The 19,152-nt window shown below is 44.4% G+C and overlaps 1 protein-coding gene across 1 annotated transcript in view; it reads left to right on the top strand.

The window, feature by feature from the left end:
• C2PH3orf18 (chromosome 2p C3orf18 homolog) overlaps positions 1-19,152 on the top strand; it is a 245,016-nt gene that overhangs the window by 197,684 nt on the left and 28,180 nt on the right. Inside the window, exon 4 of the mRNA XM_069644059.1 lies at positions 5,471-5,606. Within this exon, the coding sequence (XP_069500160.1) occupies positions 5,471-5,606 (136 nt within the window). The remainder of the gene's footprint in view (positions 1-5,470; positions 5,607-19,152) is intronic.

The raw sequence follows: 19,152 nt of genomic DNA, 5'->3' as shown, positions 1-19,152 counted from the left end.
AGTGAACTCAAACTGAAGAATGCTCTTGGCTTCTTTTCTTGTCTCTGGTGTGAGCACGGATCTCTTTTTACGAATGGGGTCTAGGTAAACCACAGATGGGGAAATCCAGACACTGCACGCACTAGAAACATTGAAACGTGTAGTAGAAACTAGAAACATCTGGATGTAGATTCCTTCAGTAGTATTTTCTCAAGTAACTACACTACTAACATAATCGCAAATAAGAATGTAGAAAAAAAAGAAAAGTCTTAATTTGAAACAATTAATGCAGGTTTCGAACCTTTGATATATGATATGATATGGCATTTATAACGTGCCTATACACTAGTGTTTCAAGGCGCAACGAGGCAAGGGAGGGGGAACAAAGGGAGGACAGACAGCGATCCTACTAGGCCAGGTGTCATTCAGATCGTGCAAGTGCATGGGATGGAGGGAGGGGGAAAATTGCGGGGGGGAATGGGTGGGCCGACAGTGCAGTTCATGGGAACAGAGTAATGGTAATAAGTAAAAGTAACGGCCAGCAGGTGGCAAGTGCAAAGGTAACTGCAGACATCAGGTGTCAAGTGCTGGTAGTGTGACTGTAGGGATACAGAAAACAGTCCCCAAGTGCGGGGGTTGCCAGGCGTGCAGTGCAGGTGTATGTGACTGGCGGGAAGGGACCTGGGCCCGATATCAGACGGTGGCCAGGTAACCAGTGCGGTTTCCGTTTCAGCCAGGAGGTCAGCAGGGGAGAGGAGGAGAAAAAGCAGAGGCAAGGAGAAAGGTTTTGAGGTGCTTCCGGAACCGGAGATGGTTCTCCCCAAGTTTCAGGGAGGCAGCGAGGCTGTTCCAGACGGAGGCCCCAGCCGAAGAAAGAGATCTACCACCAACTCGTTGCTTGGAGAAGTTAAATTCAATGACAGAAAAAGAACCAATACATTATGTTTAGTTGCAACACTGATCAAAACACTGATCAAACTCTTATAACCCTTCCCTAAAACTGATCTCCCAAAGAAGTACAAACAATGAATTAAGGAGGCCAAGACTACATTTTTCGCAGAAAGAATTCTACAGAATTTAGTATAAACTCAAGAATTCTCTTCCAAATCGGACATCAATTTACTCAAACGTAAAAGTATGCAACACGCTGGTTTAGTTCCTTCCATATATGATTGTGGATGTCTATGTGGATACAAACAGCAATACACCTGGCATAAACACAATGTCAAAATGCAACTGTCACCCCGTCAAAGAATTCCATACATGATCAACCCAAGGATTCTCACTCATCGTCCGATGGATTTAAACCTCATGCTCCCAGGGGATGTCCCCAGAGCATCACTTTTAAAAAAACTCATACTGAAAGCTCCATTTGCTAACTCCACATGCAAAATTATTAAGGTGGGATGAATTTACCTAACTTCAGTGAATACCATCTTTCATTTTCAACTCGACATCTCTATCAATTCCTTGTTCCGAATGATGAATGTCCTCAGTGTGTGACGTGGGAATGTGGCGCTATATCCCAGTTGGAACGCAGAGCTCTGCTGACTTCAAAGAAAAATAACTCTAAGGGAGCGAATCCTTTGACTGGTTTTCTTCAAGATTGCTTGTGTGATATCTCGAAGCGCATGAAGGCAGACCCTTACCTGCACGTGGATGCCTCCATTTGGCTGAATCCGGCCCTGAAAGGTTATGGGAAGGTTTTGATTTGGCCAGAGTGGTTCCTGGCAGGAATAAAGTACCCCCAGGATCTAATAGATGGAGGAAATTGGATCCCACATGCACCCCCAGCTGTGTCGGACTCATGATATGGCTGGTTGTTCGTTTTCTGAGTACAGAAAATTGAAAGGCGTTGTCAATGCTTGCCTTGGTGGTGATGATTTGTTGGAACCAAATACTGCCTGGTCTATGTTGCTGTTATGTGGAAGTGCTGCTCATCCTGCTGCTACGATGTACGTATTTCTGAAATCATTCAGGAAAGATGATTTGAGACTGCCTGTGATATGGGCAGAGGAGTTAGGAGAAGATATTGATGAGGTCTGCTGGCAGCGCTGCTGTGAAAATACCCGATTGGTAAGTCTGGATTGGGGTCTTAGAGCATCGCAAACAAAACTGCTCTTTAGGTCCTATTGGACTCCAGTCAGATTGTTTAGGAGACAACTCATGGACAATGAACTCTGTTGGAAGTGTAAGGGTGCTAGAGGTTCCCTCAGTCATCTGATATGGTTCTGTCCTAAAACGAAGAAATTCTGAGAGTATGTTTGTGAGAGGTTGGGACTGGTTTTGAGCTGTATGATTCCCCTCTCTGCGTCCTTACTGATTCTAGGGGACGTATCAAAAATGTATGATATCTCCTTTGGGCAGGCAACTTGGATACTCCGAGCCAGTATGATCGCTAAGAGGATGATATTGAGATTGTGGAAGTCGAGCAGCTCCTTTAACATTGATGAATGGGTGGATGAACATTTGACTGTTTCAATTTATGAGAAGGCACTTTACAAGAATACAGATGATATTGAGAAATTCTGGGACATTTGGAAAAGGTTCCTGGAGGTCTACAGTTGAATTTTATTTTCTGTACACAATGGGATCTTTACCTAGTTGGAAAATGCTCTTGCTGTGTTAATTCATACTTGTAATTTTATGTTCAATGTTTCATTGATTTTGCATTGATGGTTCCATTGGCTAACCAATTGCTTTCTGGTTCTCTGTCCTTTCCTTGTTTCTGACTTTCTTTCTTCTATTCTCTTGTTTTCCTCTCTTTTTAAATTCTTTCATCTGCAGAATTGGTTTTTCTATATGCTGTTAATTATGTGCCTAGATAATTTATTGCTCACTTGTAACGTTTGTATTTTGTAATGTTGGAATAAAAACTTGCAGTTGTATTTTGCGGTAGTGCACTTACGGGAAAAGAACGCTACTGAGGTAACTTTTGTGTATTAGGGCGCTTTGGGGAAAAAATTGCCCTAACAACCAAAGCGTCAGCTTCCACATACTAGGGGAGCTCAGAATGGGATTGAACCAGAATTGGAACCGTGCTAAACATGGTTGTGCGGGCGTCATAGGCTGCCTGAGCTCCCAGTGTCCGAAGGAACTGGACAGAGACCATGGTGCGATGTCAGGGGGTTCACGATGGCAGAGAACCCTTGTATGTGTCACTGGTGAATATCATTGAATCCCAAAGACTGTGTAATGCTTTTAGGTTCTGTGTCTCAGGCCAAGACAGGGTGGCCCGTACATTAGTACACCCCTGCTGGAGATAGAGAACAAATCAAGAATTCCACAGTGTCCACGTAGAACGTATACATATGTTAAGGGACCGTAGAATGGTCACGGATGAGCGGATAAGAGCCACATATTCAGTATATGATGGGGAGTATGTTAATATATCATGCTGGTATATTACAATGTATTGCTTTAGCATGTCCCTAGATACATATAGCACTACTTTCATCCAGATATACCATTTCCCCTGATGGGTACACACGTTAGACGGACTCAATTTTGCCTGTTATAAGCGTCCTCCTCGATATACAGCCCATTGTCCCTCTGCCCATGAGGCACTCAGCAGCTTTATTGGGGGTTTCTTTCCACTTTTGTCACTCTCTTATATGCTCTATGGGTATCAGAACCACAGCCCTTTGTATGCACTGCTTTCTGGGTTGTATTTGCCTATCATTGCGTCAAGAATCCAACAGCCCAGATGCTTTACCATCACAAACCTCCTTGCTATAGTTCCAGAGCTTGGGCAGAAAAGACAAGCACTGGATATTACTGCAAACATATGGGGAGGAATAAGGTCCTTTTCTGTGGCTTGTCCCTAATTCCCTGAGCAAAAAAATATGCAGACATGTTAATGGTCTAAGAAACCAATATACAATGTCCCCACTCTCTCAAGTCCCACAAGAACCTGAGACATGAATTTAGGAGAGAGAGTAACCGTAGGTTGGACAGGGACAATGATTACCCGTAGTAAAATGGAAGGACTCCTAGCAATCCATAAAAAGGTTTTGTGTAATGTACCAAGTCCACCAGGTATAAGTAGAAGATCCAACAGTACCTCAGTACCTCAGGGAGTGAGTGCAGAAGGTAACTGTAGAAACACAATCGAGCAGTAGGAAGAAAAAGGTCAAAGCTCTTTGAGAGTACTAGCAGCACTATAAAAGCTGAATCAGTGGTGAACAATGAGAAGGAAGGGAAACACTGGTGCCACTGGGACTCGGGGAAAGGAAGAGTTATGCTAAGCACAGTAGCGAGGGGCACGCAGGCTCTGTCCAAGGGTAGTCCATGGATGATCAACGAAAGTTAGAAGATTATCTAAGAAGAGGTCTAAGAAATAGGTCGAGGGTTAGGTGATTGGCAAACAATAGTGGGACAAGATCAAAACGATGTACAGAGAAAATGTAGCAGAGGCGCAGCCAGGAAAACACTCTTAGGAGAGGCAGGCTGGTCAGAAGCAATCCATAGAGGTTTTGAGTAGTGCTGACCGGACGCTGGGAGAAGGTATGAACCAGCTGACATCAGAATGGACTTGAGGTTTGTGTTAAACACCATTCGTGCCATTCATAGATTGTGCGGCAAGAATCATAAGGCGAGCTCTGTTGAGGAAATTGATAAGCCATATGGGGATCCGTGACACATTGCCAACATGCCATATTCTTGAAATGTTCAAAGAAACACTTGCAATCAGTAATTCGGCTTCTTGTTCACTTCTACTGGTCAGCGCCCTTGCGCTTGGGATTTGGGAACTAGTAATCACAGTTTTGACTGTCTGAGTATTCTTTGGTCTGATTCATCAGCACCCCTGCACTGGTCTTTTGGAGTGTTTGAACAGCAGCTCACAGCTTGTCATTCTTCCTAGGTTCGTAGGGCTTTTCCAATGCCAGCATGGCTAGGCATTTAGAGTGTTAGAACCACAAACACAATCCAATGTGCATTACCTCCTTCCTTCTTGTTGCTCTCTCGCATCTCACATCCACATTAGACCCTAGCTGACTTGGGATAGTCTGGCCTTTTACTTTTGGCCTCTTGACGTTTTAAATGCCCAATGTTCTTGGGATGTGTCAGTGACTTTTATTGAGAAGTCGATTGTCTAATTCATGCCTGTTTCGAAATCAGGGCAGTCTTGGGTATAGCTCTCATATCTAAGGCTTGATCCTTAGAGATCCGTGAGGCATTAGGGTAAACCATGCTGCTGGATGTGTGAAACTCTACGGCAGGCCATGGAATCTTGTTTCGGACCATTATAATCCCTGCCTGTGCCTTTGGAGTCCCTGCACACAACCATGGGCCCACCTAGAAAGCCTTGATCACCTGACTACCACTACATATACATATGCTGCAGCCATGCTTTTCTTATCATTGTACCTATACTATCTACCGACCACCTATATGTATGCATACATCTGAATCCTGAGCATGAACAGAGGAAATTGAGAGGGAGGGAGACTGAATTGTTGATTTCTTTCTTCTTTTCTGTGCTGGTCAGGTTGGAGAAGCTGCGTCATCAGTTGATGCCCATGTATAATTTCGACCCTGCAGAGGAGCAAGATGAGTTGGAGCAGGAGCTTCTTGAGCATGGACGGGATGCTGCATCTGCCGCCTCCCACGCATCTCAGAATAAGGTAAGGGAGCAGGTCTATATGGGATTACTTATGATCCCAAAAACATGTGATGCACAAACATTGAGTTCAATTACCTAAATCTAGTGCTGTGATTACTAACATGAAGTAGACAAAGCGGTGAAAACAGTTACCTAAAATGTAATTGTTCTACCTACAGCAAGTACAATTCGTATTTTGTTCTTGAAATGCAATTCGACAGGAGCATCATCGCTAGCACAATCTTTTGGCTGAACTGCGCAGTTCTGCCTCTTCAAGTTCTGGACCTTGTTTTTCTTACTGGCTGTGGTGGTCCCTCCACTGTGTCTAGAAAGGAGGATAATCGACCATGGGAGAGGCTTGAAAAGAGCAGGTGGCAATCATGGTGGAGAAGGCCCGCCAAGAGATAAGTGTGGAAGGGTTAATATAGGCAGGTTGGACCCTAGCATCAGAAAGAGAGGCGAATGGTAAGAGAGGTGACCAGGTAAAGTGAGAGAGTGGAATCACCGTAAGTAGCACAGAGGGGGGTGAGTTTAAGAGGGCCACCCTCTGTTTTTATAATAATCTGTCACTATTACAAAATGTTGGAAATGAAAGTAAACATCGCCAAGTAAAACGAGTCAAATATTGTACAATGACTGCATTTTAACAATCAATACTAATTCTCTTTAAGGTTTTCAGTTGTGGCTTCCTTGTAGATGGACAATTGATTCACCCCTAAGCATCTGGTAGTTTGGTTGTGATCTCTGTGATGATCCCGATGTGGGATAGTGGCCATGCACCACAACAATGAGGACCCTCTATGTTCTGACAGTTAAGACTCAAGTTATGTGACACTCTGACGGTCCACTAATCAGATAATCAGATGCTCCTCTTCATGAAATAGGGGTGGCTACGTTCTATCGGAAGTCTGGGCACTTGCTGCAGAAGGCCATTTACACTGTGTATAGTATGTTAACTATTATCCTGAACTCTTCTGGGAGATATTGATAGGCTATAAGAGGAAGCTTCATTTATTCTTCCTGCTTCATTTTGAGAACCAATATGAGTGACTGCCTCTTTTTATACTCTCTGGAAGCCATCAATTCATTTAGCAGGGCATGCACTGAAGTGTATTGTATAGTGGCCTTTTATAGCAGACTTCTGCCATTTTGGTCGTCTCAAGGTGGCTTTTTCTGGGATAACGCAGAAAGGAAAGAGAAAAAGTTAGTAAGGGCGGAGGATGAAGCAGTTGCAAACTTAGATGTGTTTATGGCTACAGACTGTAAGTATCTAAGTCCTGTGTTCCGTTATAATTCCCAATGGCTTCCACTGGTGACGCTCTGTTGTATATTTTATTCACAGCACAGAACCCAAGGTCACAATGGGATAGATGCTGGTCAGTGAGGAGGGGAGTTTGTGATGGTTTGGGGTGTGCAGTATGTTCTAAGTGGCTTTGCTTTGGAGCAGTTGTTACGGTTGTTACTACTGTGCCACCTGCTGGCCATCCGTACTCCTTTAAATGGGTTAGTCGTCTCTGTACTAACTTTATGCTACATCATTTTATTCTTACTCCCCATCTTCCATAAACTGCCTGGCCAGCCTGACCGCCCCCAGCTGCTCCGAGCACCCAACTTGTGCTAAACTCACACCAATGGTTCTTCAGCCCTACTAGCCACTAGAAGTTATTTCCTCCTCCATTTGCTATTCTATTCCACCTCACCCCACCGTTCATGTTCAGAAGCCTATGTGCCGGAAGTCATTAAAGGAGCTTGGATCACACCCTTATTGAAAAAAAGAGAGCCTTGACCCATTAGTTCCAAATAATTATCGACCAATAACAAATGTACCTTTCATACTGAAAATAGTCGACAAGGTGGCATGCTCAAAGTACCAGGCCTTTGTAGAAACAAAAAATATTCTGGCAAATGAACAATCAGGTTTCCGGGCAAACCACAGAACTGAAACGGCTCTTGTAGATCTGAAAACCAACATTTCTGATATTATGGAGGATGGAAGCACAGCGTTATTGCTTCTTTTAGATCTATCATGTGCATTTGATTTGGTTGACCATGACCTGCTAGCAGACAGACTAGAACATGTGGGGAAATGCTCTCCCATGCTGATTTCCTGGGTCAAATGCTTCCTTGGTCCTAGAATGGCATGCGTAGCCAGTGGAGAAGCTCAGTGACAGAAAACACCTTTAACATGTGGTGTCCCCCAGGGATCCTGTTTATCCCCCCCTCTTATTCAAAATAAATGTTAAATGTCTGTGTGATATTCTACAATCTCTAAGAGAAATTTGCTAACTATGCAGATGACACCCAGATAGTATTTAAGCTATCTGGGGTCTATAATGAGGACGTTGAAAAAGTAATAACGTCTTCAAGGAAATCCAGAAACGGGTGGCCCTAAACTCCTTGGCACTAAATAACTCAAAGACAGAGTTACTCATCCTTGGTACCCCCCCACAAATTAAAACATCTTGACTCACAATATAAAAGTTTCATGATAAATGGGATTTCTATCCAAGTGTCCGATTCAGTAAAGACTTTGGGGTCTATTTCGATTAACATCTCTCGTTTAAAAAGCATGTTTCCCACATGAAATCCTTGTGTTCATATCATGTACACCTACTATGGCAGATCTGCCCCTATCTATCTGAACCTAATAGGGTCCTGATTGTGGCAGCGCTGGTTAAAACAAAGCTGGACTACTGCAATAGCCTTCTCCTGGAGACCTCTAAAGGCAATATCAGGAAACTTCAGGTCCTACAAAATGGAGAAGTGTGAGCTGTCTGTGGTCTTGCCTGCCGTGCTCACATCTCAGACTATCGCAGGAAATTACACTGGCTCCCAGTTGAACAACGCATCCAATTTAAAGGTGCTGGTATGGTGTATAAATGCCTGAAGGGTGAAGCCCTGAGCTATCTTTCCTCCAGAATAAAAAGATCTCACGTTCTTCCAACACTTCATTCAAATAACAAGATGCTACTCGAACAACCACGCGTTGTCTTGAAAAAGCTGGGTGGAGCGAGTTTCAATGTCTGGGCCCCACCTCTCTGGAACTCACTCCCATTGGACATCAAGGGCTGCGTCTCCACGCAGCATTTCAGAAAACACTTAAAACCCTTCCTTTTCGAAAATAAATTGAGCTGAATATCAGCCTCGATGGACCTTTTGGCCCAGTGCCTGTTGCCTGTGCAGCACTTTGTGTTTTACGTCCTGTTCATGTCTGTCTGTGAGCGCCCTGAGGCCTTCGAGTGAGCTGGCGCTATACAAAAAAATATTTTAGTTAGTTAATTTGTTAGATTCCAGTACGACTAAGTCACATACTTCATCACTACTCTGTCTGGGTGCAGCCGGTCCCGTTGCAATCTTAAGAGCACTTTGGCAATGGATTCTGGTGAAATGGACAACATACCTCAGTTGATCACTAAAACAAATGCTGTGACAATTGAGGAACATTTTGATGATGTGATAAGTGTAGGACCCGCGTTTGGACAACGACCTACAGAATTACATAATTCAGCACCATCTGTAATATCTAACCCTGATAATGAGGACATCACGTTTGAACAAATTCAAGTTGCAAGTGACCCTGCTACTGATCCTAAAGTCCTGCAAAATCTACAAGATCTACAGGTTGTCTAAGCCTCATCATCGCCAATTGAGGAAGTGACTAAGGCAAATAAAGAAATGGATAACACCGGAATAGGAAGGGGGGGACTTGTCATGGCGGTCAAATCATAGACTATTTTACGAATAGCCTAATCATTTTTTGAGACCCCTTGTCCCTCCGGTGTTCACATGACGGTTTGCTCTTCAGTTCCAAAATCTTTAAGCCCCTTCCGTACATAATCGTCTTCTAATTTTAACCAACCAATGCCTCTCTCAAACAACGATAGGGGTCAAACATCCAAAGGAGATCAAAGGGGCAATTATGAACTCCACTCCTTGTATCCCCGCCGGCTTATAGTCCCAAAAAAGGGACTGAAAATGAACATAAGGAGACTAGAAATAAGGTGAATTTTCAGAATGATTATTTTCTAGATTTTTGTCAATCCGTGGTAAAAGAGAATACCCTCGATCAGACCTACCAGAAGACAGATGCTCCAGAAGAGTATATGGGTCACTATGAGTATCATATGCATAAAGGTCATGATTCCATGGAACCAACCATGCTTACTGCTCTGTACCTTCTGCTACAGTCTCTGGTGAGATTGCACGATAATACAAGGTTTGAAACTGAAACATGGAAATGACCATGCAACGTAGGATATGTTGGTAAATCTGTTACTTAATAACCAGGTAACTACGAGAGTCCCTATTGATAGAGGACAAATCAATGCCTGGAATGTGCGAGATAAAGCTAATGAAAAGGATAAGTGTTACCTTAAAGGAAAATCTATACGTCTAAATACCTCCCTTGAAATCCCTGAAGCCCATAACATCATACCAATTTCAGAAGATCTTATGGAACGGTCACCGGAAAACATTGCACAGTGTCAAGACCTAAGCAATACATCGCATATTGAGATCAACATTCCACTGGCACTCCTTGTTGAAAAAATCTCTTTTATGATGACTCAATCTCCAGTTCAACCAAAGAATCTGCCACTAAATGTCATAAACCATTCTTTGAGTCGCAATGCAAAGAACAAAGTCGAAACCCCCAAGGAAATTAAGGGAGCCTGGAGAACAAATTCCAGTAAATTCTTATGGTCCTTAAATATAGACAAAAATACCTGGGGAGTCAGCACAATTGACAAAAATACAAAGAGTTAAAAAGCAGAGGAAGCGAAATAAAAAATCTTGTGAAACATAAAACTTAACCTCGAACAAAGACCCTTTCAACAATAGAATAACTGAAAATGCTTCCTCGATATCGCTGTTTTTGCAAAGGATAAAACCAACGACGGACATTCTAAAAACTGAAATGCCGGCTATTCCCCCATTGATGGACCTCCTAAATCTAACAACATATTCAATGGACTAAATGAACGTTGTGGAGAATAAAGCAGATTTATCTAAAATCACCAAACCATCTTGGGGAAAAAGTAAACCAAATAACTAATGTCGCTGTAAGGATGTCTAAAGCAAAAAGTCTCATTGTCCAATGTCAGAATCGTAGCTCTGTCCCTCACACACTAAAAAGGAGGTCTTCCTAGCCCAGAGGAATGACTCTTTCCCTGCACAAAAAGACAGTTCTGGGTTTCTTAGTTCCTTTACATGGTAGGGGAATGTCTCCCTTCTCCAGCTTTCCTTAAGCTTCTGGTGCTGTTCGTCATATGCTGGGGGATGTCGCTTTTCCCCAGCCTTCTTTAGGCTTTCAACACAGTTCAACAATTGGTGGTGAGCTATCTCAGTTTCCCAATTGGCCCTTCTAAGGCTTCTTCTGTCTCTGGGGTCCCCAACCCTTGGATTAGCAAGCCTAGTTCTTTTTTTACCAGACACTTTGACAAAGTAGAGAATTTTGGATACATCTCCAAACTGTGGAGGGTGCCTGGCCCTGGTTGGAAGACCTGGCTTTCTTTCACCAAGTACTTCAACGTAGAATAGTGGCTTGGATGCTACTTCAAGCTGTGGCGGGTCCCTAACCCTGGTTGGCAGACCTGGGTTCCAAATTCCTCAGGTCTCCTAGTTTAAACAGAACTTGGTTCACATGCCTGCCAAGCTCTCTGTTCCTCTGTACTGTTTACACAGTTATTGTATGGTCTCTTGATGTCACATACAGACTCGGTTTACTTTCCTGCCAAGTACGGTCTTCATATATATTGCTCTCACAGTTCTCTTTATGGTCTCTTTTATGCGACAGACCTGAGTCAACTTCCTCCAAGTACTGCCACAAAGACGATTATGCCTTCATATCACTTGATATGTCTTTCTCTCTCTAGGGTCCCAGACCTTGTTTCCATTGTTACCATACCTTGATAAACTGTCCCGTAAGATTGTGTAGGGGCTGTCTTCTTTACCCCACCATTCATTTGTTATGCCTTTCAGGGTTTCCCCTTACCCTCTGGGGACCCCCAACCAGAGGCTCAGCCACCTATTTGCCTCCAGGGACTTGGATGCAGCCCTCAGGTTGGTCGCAGGCTTCCCTGTTTTCCTTTCTGCTTTGCTGGTTCTCTGGCGTCCTCGTCAGCTTGCCGCAACTGCTACCCAGCTCTAGACCCACTTAGGCATTTCCCTCTTCTCCGGACCGCGTGTTGCTGTTGGGCTCCGCTGCTCGCACTTCCCACAGCCAGCCTCTCGGTCTATTTAGCGGTTCCGGCGGAGACCGCCCTTTCAGCATCACTGCTCTTGCCGGCCTCCCCTGCGAGCCTCGGTCCGTCTCGTCGTTCCTCTCTGGTGTGTCTGACAATCGGGTCAGTCCGTTGTCAGTCTTTATACTCCCAACTAGTAACCTCTGTGATTAAAGACTAGACGGTTCAGATAGATTCCTCGGAGTGATCCGCACAAAATCACAAATAGACGGATACACAGTAATTCTAATAAAAGCTGTTAAACGTTTTATGTGTCATCCATCTGGCGGCTTGTTAATTGGCTTTCATAATGCACACTTTACTGAGATAAAAGAGTGGCCAACTATGTGTGATGCTGTTGTGGTGGCAAGTGTTATGTGGCATTGGACCCATATTTTATTCTTAAATGTCTTCTCAATCTACACCATTTTCTCAGATAATGGCGCTATTACATTCCTGGTATAGCACTACCAAAATGAATAAAGAGCTCATTGGGGGCGACTTTAACTGTGATTGTATGTATGACCCTGCCCAAACAAATCCAATGTCCAACTCTAAACAAAGATGGCAAGCTTTGGCTGATATGATGACTGCATGGGACGTATATAGCTCAAATGGCATTATAGCTGGTGACGATCTGAGCCAATCTATGTGGTTCCGGGGGTGAAGCGGGAGGGTAGACGTCCAATCATCAACAGTAGTGTTTTCGACTGGTGTTTTTCTGAAAATGTTTTGCCGAAAAAACACATCAACATTTTTTGGGGGGGTTGGGAAAGGGCATATAACAGGTTGGGGGGATCGGGAACAGTACGAAATAGGTGGGGAAGGGGTTTTGGGGGGACCCCACAAAAATAAAAATAAAACATTTCAATGAGTTTTTTTCAGCAAAAGGTTTTGGGAAAAACACCAGTTGAAAAAACGTTTTTTGATGATATGACTTAGAATCAGCTGTTGCTGAATGTTAAACGGGATCCTTCTAAAGTGGTGCGCGATCGGTTTCACTGCAGGATCAATGTGTAGGTGTATTTTGCAACCCTTAAGTTTCCCTATGCCTTAGAAGAGACTTGCAAAGTTTGCTGCCACTTTGGCTGCCGGGGACATGTATTTTCCTGCCATAATTTGGTGTAAAATGTGGATCAATTCCATTTGGACCACCAATTTGAAACTCTGGATATTGTCGCTTGCGGCCTTTCTCGCCAGGACGTGCACTGTCAAGTGGTCTTTCTTATCTTTGTGGCGGCACAACGTTCTGAATGCACCTAGGCAGGGAAAGGGTTCCTTGGCCCCATATTCCATTTATTTTTATTTATTTATTTATTACACACCCAAATCCATGAGTCTCACAGCATTGGTTAATTAGAGGCTTCACTTACTACAGATTTAGGATACAGGTTACATACATATATATATATATATATTCAGTTACGACGTATTAAGAAACAATGACGGGGGTTGTTACAGCCTTAGTCGCATTTGTCAGAGAGCCAAGTTTTAATCATTGGTTGGTGCGATTGCTCATTTCTAATGTGTGGCAGTAAGGTGTTCAAAAGCGTGGGCGTGGCTGCTGGGAAGCTAGACCCTCCCGCTCTTCTGTCCTTATTGCGGGAAACGTTCAGGTGTATGCAGGTACATGATCTAAGGGATTGGGTTGAAACCTTTTGGGTTATGCTGTTGTTCAAATAGGAGGGGGCGTTGTTAAGGGTACATTTGTGAGCAGTGATCAGAGTCTTGAAGAGGATTCTCGGTTTGACAGGGAGCGAATGCATTTCTCTTCTAATATGGGAGATGTGCTCATTCCGTTTTAATCCAAAGGCAACATATAGGGCTTTATTTTGGAGTTATGTTATGTTACTTGGCATTTATATAGCGCCTTATGTATCATTGGTATGATCTCAAAGCGCTGGTAGGTTGAACGCTCTCGGGAACCGTAGTTCTAGTCAGTAGAGAGAGAGGGAGAGAGCCTTATGGTGCGTTGGAGCACCAGATATGTGTGCAGCTGGTGTAGTTGTTGGATGGTAGCTGATTATTAGCGATAGGTGTGGTTTTGAGGAAATCAGTTGGATGTGTTCAGTCTGGTGAGGGACGCCTAAGCTAGCCGGAATGTGCTTCAGCTAGCTGTGTTTTTATTAGTGTGATGAAGTGATCATGGAGTCGTGTTCATATGTGAACAGCTAGGCCGAATTATCAGGGGTATAGCTGTGTTCTGGTTGAATGATGGTGTATAGTAGAGAGTAGGCGTAGTGGTGTGATATGGTGGCTATCAGTAAAGGCGCCTGAGACGAGGCACGTAAGCAGGGCAGTGGGGACGTACATAGTGACATACATATATATAGCGACAGGATTCGGTCTAAGTGCGGCACATGCTATCTTTCACAATTCCATCTAAGGGTGGCACATGCTATCATTGGAGTAGTTGCAGTTTGGCAAGTTTTGTTGTCGTGGTACCCAGTAAAAGGATGTTACAGTAGTCTAGTTTTGAGAGGATGAGGGCTCGTACTAGTGTAAGGCAATTCTGAGGTGTGAAGAATTGACGGCTGAGTGAGAGGTGGACGCCTAGTGTTTTTACGTGTTTCAAGAGTGGGATGGATGTACCATCGATATTTGTAGCAGAGTAGCTATCATCTATAGAGATTTTAGGCGGGCGGGGGAGCCTACAGTGAGGATCTGTTTTCTCATCATTCAGGCATAGGCTATGGGTGGCCTTCCAATTTTGGATGATTCTGTAAATCTTGTTGATAGTGGCAGTATTTTATTTGTGGTCCCTAGTGAAAGGGATCAATATCTGGGTGCCATCTGCGAAATTTGTGTAGATGATGCCCATGGCGTCAAGTGCTGCAAATAGTTTAGTGTACGTGCTTTAAAGTGTAGGTGATAGGCAGGAGCCTTGAGGGACACCTAGAGGAAGTGTGATCGGGTCAGCCGCATCACCGCCGATAAAGACTCTGGAGGTGCGTTCTGACAGGGATGATTTGATCCAAAGGGTGGCTTCTGGGGATAAATTGAAGTTTTCGGCCAGTGCAAAGCACAGATTGTCTTGATCTACCAGTTCGAATGCGGCTGATAGGTAGAGTAATAGTAAGATGCCTATGTTACCAGAATCTCGGATGCCGTCCATCTGGATTTTTAGATCTAGTAGCGCTGTTTCGGTGCTACGTTTGGGGGCGGAAACCTGATTGTCTAGCTCCTAGCAGGTTGTTATTTTCCAGGTAGTGTTGGATTTGTGTGTAGGCTACTCTGTCAATTATTTTCAGTAGGAATGGGCCCGTAGTGATGGGGCGATAGATTGTGGGGATGGTGGGATCAAGGCAGGGTTTCTTGAGTAGTGGGGTTACCCAAGCTGATTTGATGCAGGGCAGGACTGAGTTGGAAGGAAAGTAAGCATTGATAAAATCGGTGACAATGGGCACTAGGGCTGGTGCACAGAGTTTGACCAACCGGGTGGGGAAGCTGTCACCTTTGCAGTTGGAGGGTTTAAAGTTGGTGATGGTGGCCAAGATCTGGTCTTGGGATACTTTATTTAATTTGAATTGGGCTAGGTGGTATCAGAGTTAGCACTAGGCAAGTGTGATGGCATACTTTTGCCAGCTAGTAGTGTTCTCTTGTTCTTTATTTTCTCATGTCCATTTGTGCTTTGTGCAATCTTACTTTGGACTTCAGGTATTCCGACTCGGGCATGGCATTGATGGTGGCTCTGGAGTCTACTAAGAAATTGAATTCCTGATCTTGCAGCGTTAGGGTCAGGGTGGGACTGTGCTCTGAGGCAGTCAGGATTCCCAGAGAGTATAGGTATCCTTTCTTTCGTCTGTCAGTGCTGGAGTGGGTTTCTGACTCTCTGGTGGATGGCGTCGATGTGTATACTCTATGTATTCTTCTCCGCCCTTTACGCCGTCTTTCTGGGGACTTTGAGTGTTTTCCTCTGGTGTGTTGTCTCTCCTTATTATATCTTCTCTCCAATCCTTTTGCCCTATCTTCCTTTGAGTACCTGGGCGGGGTCCTTTGTTGGTGTAGTCCTTGATCCGTGGAGGCGACCCTCGTCGATTTTGGATTACGGCACACCATGCGATATTGATCCTCGCCCCTGCATGCGGAGCTTATCTGGCCGATGGCTGGGCATGATCCGTTATGTGGAAGATCGTGTCTGCAACGGAAACACTGCTGTTTTTCTTGCTTGGTGTCGTGGTGCGAAAGATTGAGACGCCATCTTGTTTATGCACTCCTCTTTAATGACTGGTTTTGTGATGTGTGTCTTGCTCAATGTGCATTTCTGTAGATCCAGAGCAGACGATGTTCTGGCCAACACGAGAGAGTGTGGTACTTGCAGCAGTTTCTTTTTGAGCACTAGCGACTCGCACCCTGCGATGATCTGCCATTTTATGGCCTCCTCATTGTTATATAGGTGGAATTCACAGTGTTTTACCCTTGCTCTCAGGCACGTGACGAATTTGTGCATGCTTTCCCCTTGGAGCTGTGTGGTAGTATGAAAGAAATGCCTTTCATAGTCAACGTTTCGGTGTGTGGTGACATGTTCCTTCAATATCTTCTTTACGTCGTCATATTTATATTCCACATCTTCAGGCAGTTCGAAAATCATATCTCGTACCACTGGACCAGCAGTCACTGTGAGTAGGCCGATGATATGCTTGTCTTCTTGTAGGTTCACCGCGTCGAGGTAAGCGTCAAATTCTTTCATCCGCCTTGGTCCACCGAGGACCCAGGCTGGTGTTGTCAATGGTATCAAAATGCATTATTGAGGGTACAGGAAATTCATCCCTCCCTTCCTGGCCCTGTGCGTGGGCTGGCGCTGCATGATTCTGCTCCTGTTATGACGTGGACCCTCAGGCGCAGGGTTCGTTGTACATGCTGTGCTGCATGCCGTGGACGCCCTTGATTTTCTGGTGGGTCTTTGCAGCCCTTCAAATTAATGTCAGTATATGTGCCTTTAAGTGTTCTGTTTTTTTTTCTTCAGTGGAGTCCCTTTCCAGTGCCCTCCCAGACACTCTGGGATGGGTTATGGGGCTTTCTGGGCCGTGGCTGGTGACTGGGGTGCCCTTTGCACTCTCCCGTAGGCCCACAGGCCTTGCCGAACCTTGTCTTCCTCCCTCTGCGTTATCGCTAAACTCCTGCGATACGCACGTGGCACATGTAACGAAATGCTCCGTTTTACAGAGCGGGAAGGTTCTTTAAACCTCGTTGCAAGTGTGAGGTTCCTGGGTGCAGTGAGGGGCGCTCTGGGAAGGCACATCAGCAGCGCGCATATTAATGCGACTGGACACAATGATGGTCATTCAGGAACTCCTTTATTTGTGCGCGGTGCGTGCGCACATTGTCTTGGTCACCTGACCACATAACGCGTTGACACGCCCCAACAAGGTTTCGTCGCACAAAACTACACTGCACATTTACAAGTTGCCACATAGCGAGGGGATACATACGCATTGGGGCCATCCCAACTGCCACTGTCCCTCGCTGGGAAGGACTTGGACAAGGTTGAGGGTAGTACCTGCCCCTCTTGACAACACATTGTGTTGTTGGGTTGCGGGGGTTTCAGACCAAGACAGTTTGGACAAGTGCATTCAAATAGTGAATTTTAAAGCACATTTGTCCCAATATAGGGGTTAAAAAGTAGCTATTCATACGCAAAAACGGCAGAGCAGGAAAAGTGGTGGTAATTCCGTTACCTCCACTTTTTTACCACTCCACCATACTTCTAATAAGGCTCCAAGTGAAGTGAAAGGAAGGCTTGTGCGTGTATAAATAGCGTGAGGTCACAGCTACAAACGCTTGCTTTCTTATAAGAGTGCCCACTTTATTATCAGGCCAACAGCGACCTCCACTGGGTAATTGTTTAAATTTTGTCTTCGACGGAAATGAGCACCATAGCACCATAGCAATGATTTCAGGCACCCACGATAACATAATCAAGGTGACAGATTAAGTCCAACTACCGTTTATTTTATGTTTGGGTTGTAATCCTTTAACATTCTTTTCTAATGGACCGCCTCTATGAGTGTCTCTCCTTAGGAAATTCAGTAACAAACCGTCACAAACATTGTGCTGTGAAATGTAAAGCAAACGTCGGATTTGCTACAACACAGGTTGAATTCTGTGAATTTTAGGGGCTCGTTTTGTAAGCCCCAGCGAGACAAAATAACGGTAAAAATTAAGCATAAAAAATGCTTATGCCAGTTTTACGCTTATTTCACTTAATCAAAACATTTTCTTCACGTATGGCAAGTGGAGTCGGAGAAAGGAGGGGAAATATGTTTCTTTTCCCTCTTTCCCACTCTACCTGTAAAACCTCTTTGCTCTACGCCACAGTGATATTTTCAGGTTTAGAACAATTTTACCTAACCCCGAAAGTTCAACTCCCAAAAGTTCGACCTCCAATTTCCCACATATATGTGGGGCGGTAAAGTATATAAAAAATGTATAGGGGTAAGGTGGGGGGAATCTGGGGGGTCTCCCCCCACCTATGTATTTGTGGGCAGTAAAAAAAAGATTTTTTTTTTTTTATTAAAGTCGGGAAGTCGAACCTTTGGGTTCGGTAAAATCACTTAATTTCATATTTTCATGCTGTCATCATACGAATGGATTTCTGGTGGATTCCGTAGGAATCAGTGGTAAACGGCGTCTGCAAAGCATCATTTGCAGGTGGCCTTTGCATTATTCACAAAAGAGAGTAAAATGGGGCTTCACCTCTTTTTACTCCTTCCTGTTCTGCTTCATTTTGTGAAAGCTGCAAATGGCATGCAAGAAACTCAACAGCATGCACATGCTAATGTTGACAGCCCCCAAACTGAGCATCTTCAATTTTTTAATAGTGCTGTCCAAGTATTGCTATTTGCAAGAGAAGTTCATTAAATATGTTAAATTATATTCTGTTATTCATCCTTATACAATACGACTTCTGCCATTTGCATTTCTCTGGACTTTTCTGTCCACCCTCTCCCGCTCTACCACTCCTGGCCCATCTGAGGCCGTCTCTCGTCCTCCTTTCTCCTGTTCGCCCCAGGCAATGTTTCTAGACAAGTCCGATCTATGAAAGTCTCATCAAAGCAGGTTCTCCCCTGCTCACCCAGAACTATCAAGGACCACATCGACACCCTTGTTCCAGCCTTGGCTGATTTCTGCAATCACTCCTTTGCCACTGGAACTTTCCCCTCCCCCTTAAGCACTCTCTTGTGCACCCCTTTGTAAAAGAAGCCTTCGGCCGATCCTTCCTCTCCAGCTAACTATCGCCCAGTCTCCATCAGTCCTTTCCTGGGAAAACTCTTGGAAAAGCTGGCCATCTTCCAGCTTAATCTACATACTGAATGTGTTGGTTGCCTCCATGACCACCAGTCTGGC

The sequence above is a fragment of the Ambystoma mexicanum genome, chromosome 2p (genome assembly GCF_040938575.1).
Source record: "Ambystoma mexicanum isolate Mex_15411 chromosome 2p, UKY_AmexF1_1, whole genome shotgun sequence".
Classification (NCBI taxonomy): domain Eukaryota; kingdom Metazoa; phylum Chordata; class Amphibia; order Caudata; family Ambystomatidae; genus Ambystoma; species Ambystoma mexicanum.
The sequence above is the reverse complement of the archived record's forward strand: the minus strand, read 5'-3'. Positions and strand labels throughout refer to the sequence as shown.